This window comes from Colius striatus, chromosome 1, assembly GCF_028858725.1.
Source record: "Colius striatus isolate bColStr4 chromosome 1, bColStr4.1.hap1, whole genome shotgun sequence".
In the NCBI taxonomy this organism is placed as follows: Eukaryota; Metazoa; Chordata; class Aves; order Coliiformes; family Coliidae; genus Colius; species Colius striatus.
In genome coordinates, this window is record NC_084759.1 from 19,895,541 (window position 1) to 19,914,967 (window position 19,427).

A 19,427-nucleotide genomic window follows, 5' to 3' on the forward strand; every position below is an offset into this window, starting at 1 on the left:
AAATGCTTGTATGTTAAGCATCAAATGTATCTGTATGCATGGCCCAGTAAGACCAACTTGGAACATACTTAAAGCAGCCACGCAGGGTGAGCTCTCCAGGCCTGTAATACACAGTACCAAGCTCTGCTCACAAACGGCTGCAAGTTGTTTAATTCCACGTGGATGTGATAAGGTTGAGTGTGACACAATTTCAACAGCAGATCCATGGACATCCTCTGTGGTAACTGATGGCTAAAGAGGCTTCTGCCCTTACCAGTTCGTTGGAGAACCTTACAGTGCTTCCCACACCATCACACTTCCTTATAGACCCACCAACAGCTGAGCAGATCCAGCTGAGGCAACAGAGTAAAGATGGCCCAATATGACCACCACTAGTAAGGAATGGATTGAGAGCAACCCTGCAAAGGAGGACTTCGGGCTGCTGGTTGAGCAGAAGCTCACCATGACACAGTAATGTCCACTTGCAGTCCATAAAGCCAACCATACTCTGGGCTGCATCAAAAGCAGTATGTGCAACGGGTCGAGGGAGTGGATTCTCCTCCTCTACTCTGCTCCCACAAGATCCTACCTGCAGTACCGCATCCAGCTCTGGGGCCTCCAACATAAGGACATGGACCTGTTGGAGCAAGTCCAGAGCAGGGCCAGAAAGATGATCAGAGTGCTGGAAGACAGGTTGAGAAAACAGGGGTTACTCAGCCTGGAGAAGAGAAGGCTCCAGGGAGACCTCACAGCAGCCTTCCAGTATCTGAAGTGACTTACGAGAGAGCAGGAGAGGGACTTTTTACAAGGCCATGTAGGACAAGAGATAAAATTACTTTACTGTGTGGATGGTGAGGCATTGGCATAGGTTGCCCAGAGAGGCTGTGGATGCCCCATCCATGGCAGTGTTCGAGGCCAGGTTGGATGGGGCTTTGAGCAACCTGGTCTAGTGGAAAGTGCCTCTGCCTGTTGCAGGAGGGTTGGAACTAAAGGATCTTTAAGGTCCCTCCCAATCTAAACCATGTAGTGATTCTATGAATGGTCTGATAAACATTTAAACCAGTCCTGCAGTCACATCAACAAAAAACCCATGGATCTCTCACCAGTACAATGGAGAAACACATGTTACAGCTTGTGATTTGGCCTGGTAGGGTGATGCTTGACCAGGATAGCAGCTTTCTCTCCTCATTACATCTCAGAAGTTTGAATGCAGGATATCCCAGCATGGAGGACAGACTTCAGCTAGCATGCAGCAGCATGTCTCATGTCAGGTACATGCAAATCTACCCGTGTTGCCACAATGGCAGAACCAGGGTGGCAAAATCACATTGTGACGGCAAAGGTCAAAGCACATTAGAAGCTTCAGACAGCTCTGTGTGCAGCACTTGGTTGGTATGGAGTATTCTGGGACTAAATTCTCCACTCTAAGTCCACAACATCCTCTTCAAGTTAGTCCTTAAAGTTGTACAGCTAAAAGCAGGACAAAGTTTTTCCCTTTAGCGCCAAGCAATGATGATTTACAATTTTTTGGGTCATGACGTCTTAAGGCCAAAAAGCCAAACAGATCCCTCTTTCTACTCCTAAATAAAAAAAAGAAAATCACTTGCACAATGCATTCTAGCCTTTGTTTTTAAGGTCGTTATTCCTAAACTTCTTTCCAAGGCTACTTCTTTCAACAGAAGTGTACTGAGTTTGCATGACAAGGTTTTGGTAGCAGAGAGGCTAAACTGGTGACTTCTGTGGGAAGCTGCTAGAACCTTCCTCTGCATCTGACAGAGGAGTCATAGAGCAGCTTTGGTGGGCACCTGGCATCCAGCCAGGGTCAACTCACTACAAAACAACAGTATTACCAAGCATCTTCTAAAAATACCACCTAAAAAAAAAGCAGGCACTAAATCTCACATACCTCTCTGAAAAGCAACATTCCTGAGAATATGATAAATGAGATTTCTCTCTGTTCAGAGTTCCTTCCATGTCTAAAGCACTGTGAACCTTAAGTGTGCGCATTTCACTGGCAGGGAGCATCGTTGTCAGCTGCCTCAAAGCCAACTAACTTCACACAAAGTTGCAGAGGCCCAGTTTTGGCTGCAGCCTTTCCAAAGTGTGGGAACTGACTCCAATTTAAGCTTCTGAAAACCAGAAAAGGCCAAGAGTGGCTTGTTTCTCTTCAGCTATCCTCCCTTTGGTATCAGTGCTGTTTACTTCTTGTCCCTAAGTGCCTCACTTTGCACTTACTCTAGTGGGTGCTTGGTCATGTCCTCTACAGATAGGGTGGCAACACAGTTGCAATTATAACATTCTTTTCCCAGTCACTAATGATTTCAGAAGCAGCCACACCTCGGAGGTTGGAGTTTTCCATGCTTTGCATGGTCTCTGTGTAAAGGTGGGCTTATTTTGTTTTTCTTTTTTTTTAAATCCAAACTTTCTGGTTCCAAAAAAGTCAACTCACATACTTTGTCTGAAATCAAAATGAAAACAGAAAGTTCCGTGTGTTGAACAATTCTAAACTCCTCCTATCAGGTTTCTTCTTCCTTTTCCTCAGAGAGAAAAAAAAAAATATGTCAAAGAACAGCTCACAACAACAAAAATGGATAATCTTTGAAAGTGGCTGGATATAATTTAGAGCAAAGCCCAGGACAGTTGGTTCATCTTCAAAAAACCAAAGAGCGTCTCTTTAACTATTTTGTAATTGGTAATAGTTAAATATGTAGTACAACTTCTGTTTTCTTGTGCTTGCTACACATAACTCAGCACTTTATTCTCTGCCACGCACCAGAGGCGTGAAGGCAGGCAGTCCTGCCTCTCTCCTGAGATGAGTTAGGCAGCACCAGCCCAGGCAGACTGCAGAAGCCATTAGGCTGGAAGAGCAGTTCTCCTGCTGTGCAGCCTGGAGGGAAGATTTCTTCTTCTCTCCCCTGCGGAGATCCCCAGTGCCCAACCCAGTAACTCAGGATTAGGCATCACAGAGACTGGCCCCTTAATCAGTTTTAACTCTCATCTTGTGTTCTCTTTTTTCCCCCTAATCTTTCCTTTCAGTTTACAGCTTCATTTTGGCCTTTGTGCTGATACTGTACCTCCATCAACTTTGACTTTGCTAGCAGATTTGATCACAGCTCTAAATCTTTCTCAGGTCACCAGGTTTTAACCTTGTTTGTGTAATGGATTTCCCTCAAGGTTACCCGATTGGCACAATTAGGATGAGAAGTAATTAACTGCACTGGAGAAAGGGCATTTCAGCTGCAGCTGGTTTGTACTAACAGCTGGGTCTTTGGGACCCCAGTGCCACTGGGAGCACAACTCCTAATCAATGCCTCTGGCCAGCTTCTGAAACCCTCTCTCTGCCCTCTGCACCTTCCCATCTCTGTCCCACAGCCTCCCACTGCTCAACACGGAATTGCTCAGTTTGATTCTGCTCCATCCCATGGCCTCCCCACTGCTCAACTCAGAGCAGAATCAAACTGAGCAATTCCAAGTGCCTCACACGCAGGGGTTGGAAATGCCGGAAATTAACAGCACACATTAAAATGAGGAAATAATGTGATGATTCCTTACTGAAATTGAACAGGAGGGAGAGAGAAAGGGACAAGTGTCAAATAAAATCCTGCATTTTCCACCTACCATACACGAATGTTTACCATATGGAATCAAAGAACTTTAAAAACCACTGATATAACTTTATGTGCTTTTTGCTAGTAAAAGGAGTCTAATATCTTTTTACTAGAAAAGCTGCAAGGAAAAATCGTAAATATGCCAGTCACTTTGTCGTGTATGCTGGTGGAGAAATCTTGCCTTGGCTTCCCAGAAATGGTGTGAAGAACATCTGGAAAAATTGATAAAAAGACTCAGAAACCTCAAAGCTCACAGTACACCTCTCCCCTCTTCAACCTCATTTTACGCTCAGCTGCACTGGAGAGGCCGGATTCAGATCACAGTCATGCGTATCCTGAGTAAATACACTGAAGTCAACACACTACTGAATCAAGAATTTGGCTCCAAACGTTCAGTGCCATTCAGCTGCTTGAAAACACAAGACTCAGTTCGTTGTACCCGCTGATGTGAAGGGGCCTTGCTGGCCTGGTTTTCCTGTTCAAGTAAACGCAAGTTGAAATGCATCAATAAAGAGAAAAAGTGCTTTAAAATGTAATGAGCACAGCCTCATTCCTCCTGATCTTAATGAAAAAGCTTGTGTCTTCCTCTGGAGTGATGAGATGTGGTCCTCAGCTCATTCATAGGCTTGTTAAGAGAAAAGTCATGTCTGTGTTACCATTTCTATTTCTGCCAGCACAAGGCCGAGGGCTCTGCCGCTCTTGGCTCTGTGCACAGCCACAAGCCTGAGTCAGGTGCCCCATGTTCTCTCCTCTTGCTCCTCCCCTGGGCTCTGTGGAGTGGGCAAGTCTCCATGGGTACCTGTGTCAGCTCACTGATTACCCATCAGGTCATGCAGCTATTGAAATGAGAATCTGCCCTCACTCACCAAATAAAACTGAGGCTTGATCCTGGGGTGAGAGTTAGTCATGCACTTTTCAACTGAAGCAACAGAGTTAGATTTGGTGAGAAGAACTTAAAAGAAGGCTCCACCAGTGTGTCTCCATGTTGAAGGCAGACAGTGGAGAGACTGTGGGGAACTGCCGTTTAAAGTACACTGAAAAACAGTGTTTGTTTTATGAAATGGAGATGAAAGAAAAAGCCAGTTAGCTACCATCAGCGGGTGTCTGAAAGAAGCAGGAGTAAAAAGGCATACTGAAAGATTCAGCATACTGAGAAAAGCTGCACAAAAGCAGACTGCAGTGCTTCCTTGTCACTCACAGTTGTATCTCACTGGTCCTGTCACTTCCCTTCACCTTTGTTACAGGCATAACACTGCCTCCCAGGTTTCTGAATAAGTCAAAGAAACTCTTCCCATACTTCAGTGATGCAGGCACTTTCCTGCAACACCCTAGACAGGCCCTTCAGCTCCTTGTAAACTACGTAAATCCTGAAAGCTACATTGTTCTTCAGTATCAAATGATCTTCTAATCCCAGACACCAACCAATTAAAAACAGAACAAAAAAAGCAATCAAAAAGCTACTTTCAAAGGGTGCTCTCTGGCAATTCCAAGACAGAGAAACCCTCTGAAACAGGAAAGTCACCATCACAAAGGGGTGCTGCACAGCTTTGCCTGCTCTCCATCAGTTGGGCAATGGAGCAATAGTGTGACATTGGCTTCCAAAGTAAAGTTTGCTTTGGTCCCTAATCAGGATTTACTCCACCTGAACTCCTCAATGAGAGGTTAGATGGAGTGAAAAGTGAATGAGGACTTGAAGATTTGGCTTTTTACAAGCCAAGATTTAGTTGTAAACTTACTTAAAGATACAAAAATCTCTGCAGCTGAACTCAATGCCTACTTTTGAACACAAACCTGCAGAAAAAAAAAAACCCAAACCCTGTTTGTTTTCTTTGTGTAAATCTTGCATGTTAACATGATTAGGTCTGCTGAGCAGGTGTCTCCACATGTCCATGTTTGCTTTGGCACATGAGCTGCTCCTCTCACCTCTACAAATTCACGTAAATTTAGTGTTAAATCCTGCCTTTTGTTACATGAGAGTGCCAGGGAGCCCCTCTCCCTTCCCACACCAAGGCTTGCTCATGTCACAGCTGGGCTGGAGTCCAGCTCAGCCCTGCTGGGTGCCAGGCTGGGGAGGGCAAGTGCAGGGACTCATCTTCCACAAGCAGGCACGGGAATCCATCACGGTCCCTTCTCGCACTTTCCCTCCTTTGCCTCTCAAGCTGTTTCTGGAGTTGCCAGTTTTCCAGATACATGTTTCCCCAGATGGAACACCCTGCTCCTGGAATCATCTGATTTTATGATCATGCCAGGTTCCACCAAAAATCAGTTTTTATCTGTGTAGATGAGATATACAGAGAAACAAGAACATGACTCTACAGCTCAAAACCTCCACACTTGAAATAATCTCTAAGCATTACTCTAACGTTACTTGCAAGGTGTTTGGGAACCATCTGTAAGTGCTTAGGGTGCTTCCCTGCACAGAGAAGACAACCTCCCACCTGCCACTCGCCCTGCTGTTTGCTCCCTGCCATTGGTAAGGCAAACATTTGCACTTGCTTTGTCAGATCAATACAAGCAAATTCAACATTAGAAACTATTCAGAGGGATTCATAAGGATGCTATGAACGCTCCTGAAGACATCTTTTATTAACCTGGCAAACGTCTATGGAGACAGCTGGCAGGGTGATGACCCTCTAAGACAGGCCATGCGTATTTAGGCATCAGAACTCCTAGCACTCCTTCCCCAAATGGAGGGAGGACCAAGATGCTACTCTGCTCACATTTTACAGATATTCAGCTGAGCCACAGCAAACTTTGGGCATCCTGTTGTGCAAGCCTAGATGCACTCACAACATGTTTTCGGGACTTTGTGAATTGCTTTCTGTTTAGCAGATCGATTGTAAACATTCAGACTTTGCACCTCATTTTTTTGGTGTAAGGTCTAGGCAATGATAAAAGCAATTAGCTCCCTAAATCATTCTCTTATCTGTAATTGGGTGGGAATTTTTGTTGTTTGTTTGTGAAAAGCACTGAACAAAAATAGCATGCACTATGTGGGCCAGGAAAATAGAGCCTGATGACAGGCAGCTTATCTTCCACAGCTGCCTGAACAAACCCACATCTAACGGGCATGTTTGCCGGGACACTTCCAATCAAGAGCTGACATTGTTACTGGGAGGTGACAAATGGACTGTGCAGTTCTAACACAGCTCTCCACTTGCTGTTAGAAATGAGGAGACTCTGGTTACTTTCCCCTCCTGCAGAGTGTCACATTGCCAGAACATCCCACAATGCGGCTGCGGGCAGGAGGGGAGAGCAGTGAACGCATCTCAGCGCTCACCCTCCACCGGCTTCAAGGACATTTTTAACAAACAAAGAACAGGAACCAGAGGCTGTAACTGCAGAAAGTTCCCACTCTGTTTCCTTCCCACCCTCACCCTTCCCTTTGGACGCACACAGGATTTCTAGCAGGTGTGAAAGAGCCAGGAGACAAACAAAAGAGATAAAAGACAGAACAACTCTGAAGAGCACTCAGGAGGCCACATCACAAGCACAGTACACCAGCTCCTAGCAGGCAGAGGCACTCTACTATTATCTAGTTCACAGATGGACCACCCAGAAAATCTGGGAGCAATTAGGAAAGAGAACAAACAAATGCATGGAAAGAAGGGGGGAGGGAGAATGGGAAGGAGGGTCAGAAGGGATTCCTTACATCATCTCCATGCAAGCGTTTCGAGAATGAAGTGAAGCTATATGGAGGAGGAATGCAGATGAAAGACTTTGCAGTGAGAACGCAATAAAACAAAAGGCTATGAAAACATGTAGTGTATGAATGAATTACAACAGGACCATTAAATTTACAGAAAGTCAGGACAGTGTGAAAACAGAGAAGAAACCCATCAAGTTCTTGGAGACACATTCATGCACATACAAACAGATCAAATGCTGTCTCCCTCACTACTGACAGTATGTCAACCTGCCTTGCAACCCAGGGATCGCCAGGGAAAAAGCTGACTCACTCTCCTCTTTAGCTGTCAATAGCTGGCAGTAAATACTGGCAGGAAAGCAGAAATGCTGCAAACCAACAAATGCAGCTTCACAGCCTATGCATGGTCAGGAACCACAGCAACAGCCAAGGGGCTCAGACTACCGGGGCTGTGTGCCTGTAAACAGGCAATTTTCTGCTGGCCAGGATTCTGCTTGCCTGGCATCACATCAGTCTGTTAGCAACTCACATCAAGAAGTTACACCTTTCTTGCCTAGGAGCCTGACCTGGTTTTTGTACCAAGCGCCTGCGCTCTAACTGACTTTCAAGGTGACTGCTCAGCCTTCTTAAAACAAGGCCCACTTTTAATTAAATGCCCAATGTCAGTCATCTTTGTTGGTTTTAGCTGTGGCATGGAAGGATTTCCTTTGTTGGCCAGTGCTGCAAAGTCTGCCTTTTCTTTTTAAATGATTTGATGTGCAGTTTGCAACTTCTGCAAGTGAGCACAATTTATAAACTGTGTTTTGCAGGATCCAAAAGTCACAGCAGAAAAATGTCTCAAAAACCCCCCAAACACACCAAGTGTTTTGAAGTGACCTTAATCAATAACATCGTGTTTACTTTGTCTTGGACTCTGAGAAGCACAAAGACATCTTATAAACACATTAAAGTTTACACAAGCATTTTTAAAGCTTTTCAGTTTATTATAATCTTGGTAAACTTACCTCCTGATAATTTTCCCTACAAACAGTGCTTATTAACTCACAAGTTCAGTTGAAAACATCTACTATCTGCTCATCTTAGTGGCAGCTACAATATGGCAATTAGTTTACCTTAGAATAGACATCAAAGGCTCAAAGGATGACCCTGCCCCAGAAGAACAAAATCTTTTAAAAGCCCCATTCCACTCAGTTTGCCAGTTTATAAGGTTTGCTGAAATCCAGTTTAATGATCATGTAGTTTCTTAGCAAGTCATGTGGTGCCATATTGTGTAAGGAACAGAAGAGTTAGTTCTAAAACCTTTTTGAACTTGGGGAGCTTTTCCGACCAGCTGATGCAGAACCACATTCCAAGATGGTAAATGAAACTGTTGGATGCAAAGCCTCACTATGGTTTTCTTTAGGTTCTTTCAAAAGAGACAAAAGTTCTGACACAACACATACTCTCCCCTTACAATTAAAGATTCAATAATAGCAATATGTTCAAGTCCATATGGTGCAGATATAAATGACAAGCACAACGAGAAACTGAGAACCCTGAAAGCAGCAGCCTGAAAGCTGTAGTGGAAAAAAAGCAAAATCATTAAAAAAACCTTAAGGTGACTGAACAAAGTTGCAGGGCTCACTGAATCAGCCAGTTCTCGTAGCTCCAGTCTTCACATCCGGAGCTGCAGACAGTTCCCTCCTCGACACGGTTATCAGAAGGATTTTATTTCTTTTTTTAATGACATACAACAAAATCCTTTCAAAACCAGTCTGGCTCTGTGGCCAGGTAGTAGCATTACATGTTAGCAGGCAGGAGACTGAGCAGCAGTTTCGAACGCAGCTGCTGTCACAGCAGTAATGCAGAAGAAATGAAACTGGAAGGGCTGATACCAGTGGGGACAACAGACATACATGAAAAGGAGCAATAAATGAATAATACAGGAGAGGTCTTCTTACCCTGCCTGGAATCAGATTTTAATGGTGAAGGAAAAACAGTGAGAGGAGAGAAGGGTCTGTTTTAAACATTAGCATAGATTTGCCCCACCTCTTTCCATTGCTATCACGAAGCATGGCTTTTCCCAGCTCTCTCGTCTTTGTCTCCAACTCCTGAACTTGCTCCAGCAAAGTTTTATGGTAGGTATGCTTGGCTCTGTACCACAAGGAAAAAACAAAAATAAAACAAAAAAGCCTCGTGAACATTTGTTTTGCTAGAAACCTCTAATTTAACCTCTCAGATGAGAGGTGCAAGGCCCTCCCTTGAAGGAACTGGGAAATGGGGCACAGTGTACTCATGTCAGTTCACATTCACAATACCTGGCAATATTGCATAAGAAAGGAGAAATCAGAAGGGCTTGAAATTCAGAGTAGCTCAGCTGCTTGAGCACAACACTCAAAATTTAACCAAGCAGTAGAGCTACAGGACTATGGAGACCTGACACCGCTGCCGTGGGACTGCTCAGGACCCAGGCCTTCAGACAAAGGAGCTGGGATTCATTGAATATTCATGGCAGTAAAACATGATTCTACTCTGTCTTTTGAGCTATGTGTGGCACCACTCTAAAAACATGAAGAGAGTCTCAGATAGTAATTGCCATTCAAGCCCCTTTATTTTCATTTATCAGTCTCACATGACTTGGAAAAGCACTTCTCTCCCCTCTGAGCTTTCAAAGTGACAGTAACAAGACTGGCTGTGTCCTATTTTCTTAGCCTGGGAATTCAAAGAACAATCCATGTACCACACGTGCGACGAAAAATTGGAGACCTGTGAAGAGACTTGGGCTTTCTTTTCCCAGTTTCACCTACTGCTCCAGTGTTATTATATCTAAATGACACTGATATAAAGAGAGAATCTAGTCCTCTGTCTTGACATGTACAAAGCAATAATACACAATGCAAGGATCTTTCTCCAGTGGGCAGTTTTTGATCAATTTCCTCTTTTGTGTCACTTAAATGAGGACAAGTGTCCCATGAAGTAATATTCATTTGCATATGACTGTGAAATAAGGATGGAAACAGTTAAAATTGAGAAATTAATTTAAATTAATTAAAATGAGTAAGCTTTGAGCTATTAATTTTTATAATCTTTGCAGCTGACTTCACTATCATGCTTTTAAATTTCATGACATACATTGAAATTTTGACCTTGAACACATCTCTCACCTTTTGAAGAGGCTGTACCTACTATTGCAAACTTGAATACTGAGCATGTTTGGAACTTTTCAAATCCTTTATAATCAGTTTTCCCACAGACAAGAACACAGAAATATACAAGTTGTTCAGGCTCTCCCAAGGTCGCATGTTTATCTTGTACAGCAGCAGAGATGTTTTTCTTTTCCCTTAGAGTGAATACTGAACTCAAAATTTACCGGAATGGAGCCTAAGCAACAAAGTCCAATTAGTGCAGCACAGGATAAGGTATCATTGCACTGATATTTCTCAATACAGAAAAAAACCACGATTGCCCTGAAGTTGAGGGTACTGAAGTGTTTTGTAAGTAGTCTGAAATGATGAAACATGGGCTCTGCTGGGTTGGGTATCCATAACACAACAATAAATCCACAAGTAATTGTTATGCATTGAGTCATTCCTTCACTTGGAAGTAAGAGCACCTATGGAAAAGTCATTAATTAAGTATTTATAAAAAGGGCTTGAGCTACCTTATCCATGGATTTCTCTAAAAAAAATATGGCACAACAATTGCCTGAGAACTTGGGCTTGCTCCCATCAAAGGCAACTGCAAAGATTTTACGGACTGCTGGCAACAGTGCCAGATGCTTCATTGACTTTTTCACAATAGCACATTATTAACTTTTGATACATAAAAATAGGGGTAGAAGTCTTGGCTTTTACCTTGTACTTTGCAAGTGGCCCTAGATGCACAATCAGTCCTCAACAGATTATGAGATCTTGTGTTCAATGTTATTTATTGTTCAGGTGAAATTCGATGTGTTAGATAAAGACAAATTCACCTTTCCCAGGCACAGTGGGGTATTAAGACCATGGACCACTAATAACAAGCAAAGGGTTATCTTTGTATTTGGCATGGCTCTTTCCCTTCCAAGCTAGGGAAGTGCATAACTTCACTGCCCTAGGAGAATGTTTAGGGTGTTTGGGAGGCCAGAACCTGTCAGAGAAAGACGGTTACATTCATAAATTTTCTCAAACACGATGATACTTCTACTCTGGATCCAGCGACTGTAAGCACGTGCAAGGATGGGAACAGCTCCTCACACTTTCTCTCTTACTTACACTGGGGAGCTGGCAAGTGCAATATGCTTCTTCCCCCATGATGAAACAAGTACATGAAGATTTTGGTAATGACTGGCAGGCTCAGGAAATTTTTCTCTGCAATGCTAAGTATTGAGACATTCATTATTAACAAGTTCTTGCCCTCTTGCTTAATCTTGCTGGAATACACTCTTTGTTTTTACGGTTCCCACATAGCTTTGTGGCTCGGCTATTTTGAGACTTCCTAGCACCAGTGATATATATTCAAATGTCACCTGCCAATGGTCAGGAAGCACTCACCTTATAAAGCTCTGCTCAGTTCAATGGTAGCACAACTGGGACTTTTATAAGGCAAAAACTACATCCAAACCAAGCCACTGAGTTCAGGGTAGTAGAGCAAAGTTAACAATGTGGTGTTGCAGCCAAGTATTAATAAGCTTGCTTTCTTTATTAAACAGAGTTTTCCACCTTTCCTCAATTCATTTAAGAAAAAAAAAATGCATGCAAACTAAACCTAAATAAAAAAGCCTTGAGCTGCAGAGAACATGGGAGATAAGAGGTATGTTCACAACTGTAGCCTGTTTAACAAAGAGAACATGTAAAACAAGTTCTTGCTTCAGCATTACAAGTTTTGATAGCAGATGCTGCACAGCAGTTGAGAAACAAAGATTTGGATGGGTTTGAAACACACTTTCCTATACCTTTTAACCTTCTTCCAAATAAAAATCTCTGTACTGTATTTATGGCTTTCTGGCAGTATTTTGTTCTGAAATTAGGCATGTGCCTTTTGGGTCACATGGATGCTCCTTCTATGGACATATGCCTCGTGTCCAAAAGACATTGAAAAAAATTTCAATTTATCCATGACCATGAGAAGTCAGAGCTGCTAGAATTTTATAGCCAAACCCAGATTTTGCTGAACTACAGACACCAATGTAGTGTAACCACTGCTGTGGAAATGTGCCGGCTGATTTCCAGAGGCCTTGGGCTCAAGTTTGGAATGGCACTCCTCTTGGAGAGGAAACAGACCTTTACTCCTTCCATACGGCAGTGCTGATGGCTGTGTCATTTCACTTACTCTAGTTAAAATGTTAATGGCGTTAATTTTTTAGTGATGAGGGGTTTTTTTTTTAAAGTCTTTCTCTGAGAACAGAGTTTTTGCTTAATGTTGATACGAGCCTCCTGTTTAAAATCTGCTAGGAAAATATTTAGTCTATCAATCATACTCATTTTGTCTTGAGAGCTTCACAATCTCTGTACATTCTTGGTCTGAACCACTGAAGGGATTATGTTGTTGAGATTTCTCTAAGAAATATTAAAGAACAGTCTGAGTCAGTAACAGCATTTTAAATGAGTAATAGCTGAGGATGAGCCTGCCTTGGCCTGGCCTCTGTACAATTCTTGAGTCATTTTTTGTCAAGAACTGATAAGAACAGAGGACAACTTCAGGACATTCAGCTATCATGAAAACATTTCAAAAACTAAAGTGTAATCTTGGACACCTAAATATATATTTGGTCCCTGATGCTGCAAACAGGTCAGCTCCTATTTAGCTTCAATCACAGTCTCTCTGACTTCTAAGCAGACAGTTTTAAATAATGCCTGACAAAGGAACAGGGTCTCTTACGCTAAATGAATTCTAAGATTTTTTCTTTTCAGAGCTTTGAAAAGCAGGTCATAGACACAGCTAAGCATATATATATATTTGAATATTTTGGCCTCAGCTTTAGAATTTTAAAATAATATTCAATCGGAGAAGTTTAATGAGTGTAACCAAAAACCCTCTAGTGTGCTGGACTATGAAATCAGTTTGGCCTGAGCAGAAATTTTACATTATGATACCTAGTTTTAATTTTAGGCATGTAGCTTGTGAAAATTAAGCTGAGGGAGAAGTACTTTGCTGATTGGTAGATTTGCCTACTAAGTTTAGTTTAGCTATGCTATTATCCCCATAGGAAGAAAACAAAAAGATTTTCAGATACATGACATGGTTTATCTTTTTTATGTGTTTAAGAAACTTTGTGACTCTGTCAGATTTTTCTGCATTTCTCTGTAAAGAAGACTGGTGTACTTGGCAGTGGTAACTTTACAGTTGGACTCAATGATCTTAAAGGTCTTGTCCAACCTAAATGATTCCATGATTCTAAGAACCTTCCTTGGCTGACTGACAGCTCATTCCTGGAGCAAAGTGTTATGTGGTACAATGCTTTCACTCTGAGCCTTTGTGACAAGTAACGAGCTGACCTATATTCTCTCTTCATTGCAGCTAGGATCTGCCTTTTCGCCTCAGAGTTGGAATGCCCTATGTCCTCCTTACAAAAGGTTATTTCATATCCATGTAATAAAACCTTCTTCCTCGTAGAACAGCTTTCCAAGAGAAAGGATGAAAGCTTTGGTGCCTGAGACACTTAAAAGCAAGCTGAGGAAAACACCAGAAATACTGAATTGCGGTGGTAGAAAAGGCAAGTTGCTTCTCATTAAATCAAAATGATTGAAATTGCTTGCGTTCCTCAAAGCTTTGAAATCACAAACTTTGGAGAGAAGGGGATTACACAGGCTTGTATTTCACAAAGATTGTTTCTCCTTTCTGGGCAGGGGAGGAATCATTAAGACTTTACTTTAACCACGTGCACAGAGCATTGCTCTTCTGTCAGTTAAGTCTTGGAAGACCCATTGTTGAAGGAGAACCCAAAGAGCAATTGACAAAGAACTAGGATCTTGATAGGTACACACTAGAGTGCCATGATTTTACCTTCTACTTAACCTTAGTCAAATTGAATTAATTACTTGCTCCTTTTTTAGGAACAGGAAATCTCTGATGTCTGATTTAAATTTGCCTTTGACGACACATCTTCATTACTCAGACAAGGCTGCCCCTTCAGATTCAGAATTATTCACCCTCTTGCACTGCAGGTTGCAATGGGAGATGAGAAACGACTCCAACTTCATTTGGCTCAGAGGTCTTCCAAAGGAGTACTACCATTTTGCTTTCAACTGAAAAGCTTCGTGACTCTTGACAGAACACTACTAAACTGGACAAGACATGCATGCACGACAACAATTGCTATAACACAGAGGATTGCTTTGGGACTTACGCTGTCCATGCCACGTCTTTAACAAGGCACGCAGTGGGCACGAGGAACAAGCCAAACCAGAAGTATCCACATCTTAACACCATTCCAGCCTGTGAAGAAAACAAAGCAATAAATCATGAGTATTTTCAAGCCATTACACGTTAAGTGGTTGTTTACAAGGAAAAGGTGGCATCAAAGAGGTACTGCATCCATTATCTGGGTATGTTGAAACCTGGTGGTAGTGGTAAGTCTCCTCAATTGTTAACAAGTTAGGGTTATAATTAACAAACATCAATGACATTTCTCATTGCAATAATTTCTTATCTCACATTTCTTAGATATTTTCAAGAAATCAAGTGTTTTGACAAAATTTGCCACTGATACTAATTTTGGGTTCCAGTCAGACACATTTTTGCTCATGAAGAGCATCATGATTAATTTAGCTTGCACTTTTGACTATCTTTTTTGCCCTTTGCTTACTCTCCTTCTATCCTAGATCTTTAAGCAGCAAACTGACATGGAAAAAAATTTACACTTCTCACTAAAATGTTTGAGTTATAGTCCACTTAAAACCAGCACTTCCCGTTCAAACCCCTGCTGCCTGAAACCCACTGTCCTGCAAATGGCTTTTTTTACAAACAATGAGCTTAAAGTTTATATTTGCATTTTTCTCGTTGTTGTAATGCCTGAAGAAAAAACTTTGTAGGATTTCAGAACAAAGATATCTGGAAACCCTGCGAGTCCCAGCATATACACATAGTCATGGAACAAAGTTGAAATACAGCACTAATTACAGAAATGTTATTTTAGGTCATTAAAATCTTTTACGGATAAATTAATGAGTAAGGCTCGGTTTGCTACACAGCAGACTTGAGACGACCTCACTTCTTCTTGCATCCATACACACACACACACAGAGTTCCCCTAAGGATCATTTAAGTTCTCTAGTCCATTACAAACAGAAAACATATTTTTTTCCTGCAATGGCTCACGTAGAGCACACAAGTAAAACAGGCTGAAAGGTGTCAAAAACACTTTCAGTGGCCAGCCACGTTTTACTCTCTTGCCAGTTATGGATGCTGCCAGATCTCTTCCTTTCTCAATATTTTGTATGCCACAAAATACACACAGAGATGTGTTTACTGACATTTGAGTGTGGTGTTACTGAAGCTGGGGAGGCCTGGGACCCATGGGCCCCAAACTAAAGCAGCTGCCTCCCCAACATAATGCAGGCCTGGCTGGCTCAGCTGTGTCTCCCTGTTGAAGCACACAAGAAAGCAGTAGCTCACAATACTGAAGGATCAAACACAAATTTGACCTACAAAACATAGAATCATAGAATGGTAGGGGTTGGGAGGAACCTTTAGAGATCATCTGGCCCACCACCACTGCAGAAGCAGGTCCACTTACATCAGGTCACATAGGAACGTGTCCAGGTGGGTCTTGAAGACCTCCAAGGAAGGAGACTCCACATCCTCCCTGGGCAGCCTGTGCCAGGGCTCCATCACCCTCACAGTGAAATAACTTGGAAGTAAACCAAACTCTCCTAGTCTTTGAAATGCACTATGAGAAGACACAATTTGTTAATAGGCCCTAAGACAAATGCAGTTGATAACAACAGAAGGAACTTCCACCACTCCCTAGAACAAAGCTTGAAAGCTGAGAATAGCCATCACTGACACAGTGAGTAGTAGCACCCAGCACTGTCTCCCAGTGTTGATCTCTGTTTAAAGTTTTCCGCCTCAGAAACCAGTCATACTTAGCAGCAACTTGCCCTTGGGTTGCCAAGGAGTGAGTACTTCCAAAAGTGTTTTTCACTTTTGAACATGAAATCCTCCATGCTAGACTGACAAAACAGTGGTAAATCTTGTACTGAAAGCTCTTCTACCAAGAGCAAGCTAGACTGTGCTAAAACATTTATGGACGCTCTGCCACCCACACAGACAGTAAGCAAACACATTCCAGTCGCAGAATCAGCTCTCAGTTATTTGTGAGCCCTCATGCCTCCTCTGGTATGAGAATGTCAGAAGCACACAGGCAGTTCTGACCTATACTTACTTAAGGAAAAGGATGTACAGGAATTCAATGGACATTATAACTCCATCGTTAGGCAAAGAGCTGAACTGTAATAACACCGTGGCAAAACAATGAGATTTATCCTCATGCTTCGCTTTTCTTTGGCTTTGACCCTGCAAGTACTAGTAGTCTAAGCACATCAGCATTTCCATTGATCATCCTTCCATTACCTGTGCTAATAAATGCTAATAAAGGGCCACAGTATTGCATATGCATTTTCTGCTATTTTTGCCTCAAATATTTCACGTTCCACTTTTTGCTTTTCTAGCTGAAAACAACTCAACACACTTTCAAAGCGCAGAACAATTGGAGTAGGTGCTCAGTACAAGTTTAACTGCTATTATTGTTGTTACAAATGCTGACAACTCAATCAATGGCTATGAATTTGGACAGCTCACACGTTAAGCTCAATACAGATAAAATCCCAAGCCCAATACTGTCTGCAACTATGCATTTTACTCAAGAATTACTCTGTCCAAAAAGTGTACCATAACAGTAAAACTATTCATCACATCTCAACCCTGTCAGACATTCACGTTACTACTGGAAAGCCTTTTTCCACATAACCCTCTCCAAGATTCTACTCCATTCCTGAACTCATCTAGAAGGTTTCTTCCCTGCTTATCTCTAGTTTCCTGTTGAAGTTATCTGACTGCTATGCTGCATGACAGCAAACTGGTTTGTCCTGCATGCACAACTCTGCCTCTGAACTCTGCCTCCTCTCTGGCAGCATTTCACCATCTGCTCATAGGACAGGAGCTCCTCAGCAGAGTATTCACTGGAAACCACCTAACACACTCTGGGTACATCCAAAGACAGCATTTTTAGGATATTCTCCAACTCATGGGATAGAAAGCTGGGTTATGAACAGAAGCCATAGTAAGAACATATTGCAACAAAGCCTTCCTCAAGCTTCCCAGGTATCACTGTGCCCCATTCCAGTTGTTTAGCTATTCATAGCAGCAGTCAATACAGCCCTGCATCTCTGGCAGAACACAGCATTTCCATACGTGGTCCCCATGAATAACATCCTTCAGCTACCAGCTATCTCCTCAGATAAGAAAAGCAGAGCTAATAAACACTAACTTTTTTTTTTTTTAAAGAAAGTGCCAAGAAGGAGGCACAGAAATACGTTTTTTAAACAATTTTGGAATGTTACCAGCTCTATCATCACAAAGGCCCCACAATATGCAACTAAGTAATTTTCGTTCTGCCTACTGATGTAAACAGTGACTATCACATCCAAAGCTAACTACTACAAACCATTAATCATATGGAATCCCAAACCCACTTGAGACTAACTCAAGTCCTCCTGCTGAAGACACTGCAGCTTTAACTGCTGCCATCAGTAGACCGCCTTCCAAGCACTGACAAGGCTGCCACAGTAAACTAGCTCATTTTAGAGACGGGATAACATTTGCTAAAATGAAAGAATGGGAACAAGGAAAGAAAGAAACAACTTTGCTTCAGTTCTTTCAATTGTGGAGCAAGCAATTTAGGTCACAGTTACCTTTAATTTCTTGTAAACTGGTTTTGTAAGGGTGGGTACTTTCTATTTTTCTTTTGAACACAGTAAAATAATCCGAATAGTACTGTCCAGTCACAGTAACTAAGAAGATCTGCTGTGTATTATTTCAGAAAGCCTACATTCAAGTTTGTGATTTTTTTATGTTGTTTGGTGTTTTCTGCTTGTTGGTTTGGGCTTTGGGGGGCTTATTTTGGTTTTGTCTTAAATCCATGACACACTCTATATGAGCATATCAAAGAGGGAATAGATTGTTTTTAAAAAAAATCTTAAAATTGCAATATACATTTCAAACTCTTTTATTCATTTTCCTGATCTTTATTACTAGGTAAATAAGCACCATTCATAGTTTTACTGTTCCACCAACAGGTGTTGTTGCTACTTTCAACAACAACTTCTAAGATAGACACGAAGGCCAGAAGTGCCTAGGCGTGGGAAGTCAGACATTCAGACTGTTTTGGTATTCTGATCACAGCATGGTTAGACAACAACTGGGGACATGTAAATGATTCCAACAAACCAAACAAGGGTTCTTAATCATTTTACATCACTCAAGAACAGTGAGACAAAATTTACATTCCTATTTGGAATAGCATCAACTTTTTGTTAGTTTCCTCATACATCCATGCACCCTAACTCTGATGAAAAAAAAATGGACAGCAAAAGTATAAGATCATGATGGAAACATTCAGTGACAAAAACACAGTGGGACAAAAGAATACTACTGAAAGTGTGTCTGGATCCTGACCACAGCTCTCCTCACGAGTCATGGATACAGACCCAGTACAATAAGCTGCTCAATTATGGCTCAGTATCCATTCAATTCCAGCTTTACACTCCAGGGATCCAAGCCCCGCCTGCAGTTAGGTTATCCCAGTCAGATTACTTTGTTGTCCACTTGTCAAATGTGGATGATATCATGGTATCCACAGGAATGGCAGGAAAGGGAGAAGACACACACATGGTTATTGTGAGGGATTCACAAATGGCACAGAAATGTTCAGTGAGATACTATTGATCTGGATATCTATGTTGGCTATCTATGAAGGATACATCTCATGAGAAACAGTCCAACTGCAGCTCTAAGATCCTTGGCCCTGCTACTCCATCCACATTGCCTCAATACTCAAAGCAGAAAGCAGCGCATCACCAGTGGGCAGTTACACCACTTTAAGGTAGTCAACTGAGATGCACTAAGTAGACATCTCTGCCAGTATATCTCCTCCACCAATCCTAGACCACTGGCTTGAGTTGAGCACACCACTTGAGACAAGCTAATGCCAGAGCATGGGAATCCCAGTTGGTCGC

General features: G+C 42.1%; 1 protein-coding gene across 2 annotated transcripts in view; it reads right to left on the reverse strand.

The window, feature by feature from the left end:
- The window catches only part of ATP8A2 (ATPase phospholipid transporting 8A2), a 291,601-nt gene that overhangs the window by 23,114 nt on the left and 249,060 nt on the right, over nucleotides 1–19,427 (reverse strand). For both annotated transcript variants that reach the window (XM_061992915.1, XM_061992924.1), the window contains 2 exons: nucleotides 14,540–14,628; nucleotides 9,262–9,366 (listed from right to left, as the gene is read on the reverse strand). In XM_061992915.1, the coding sequence (XP_061848899.1) occupies nucleotides 9,262–9,366; nucleotides 14,540–14,628 (194 nt within the window). The remainder of the gene's footprint in view (nucleotides 1–9,261; nucleotides 9,367–14,539; nucleotides 14,629–19,427) is intronic.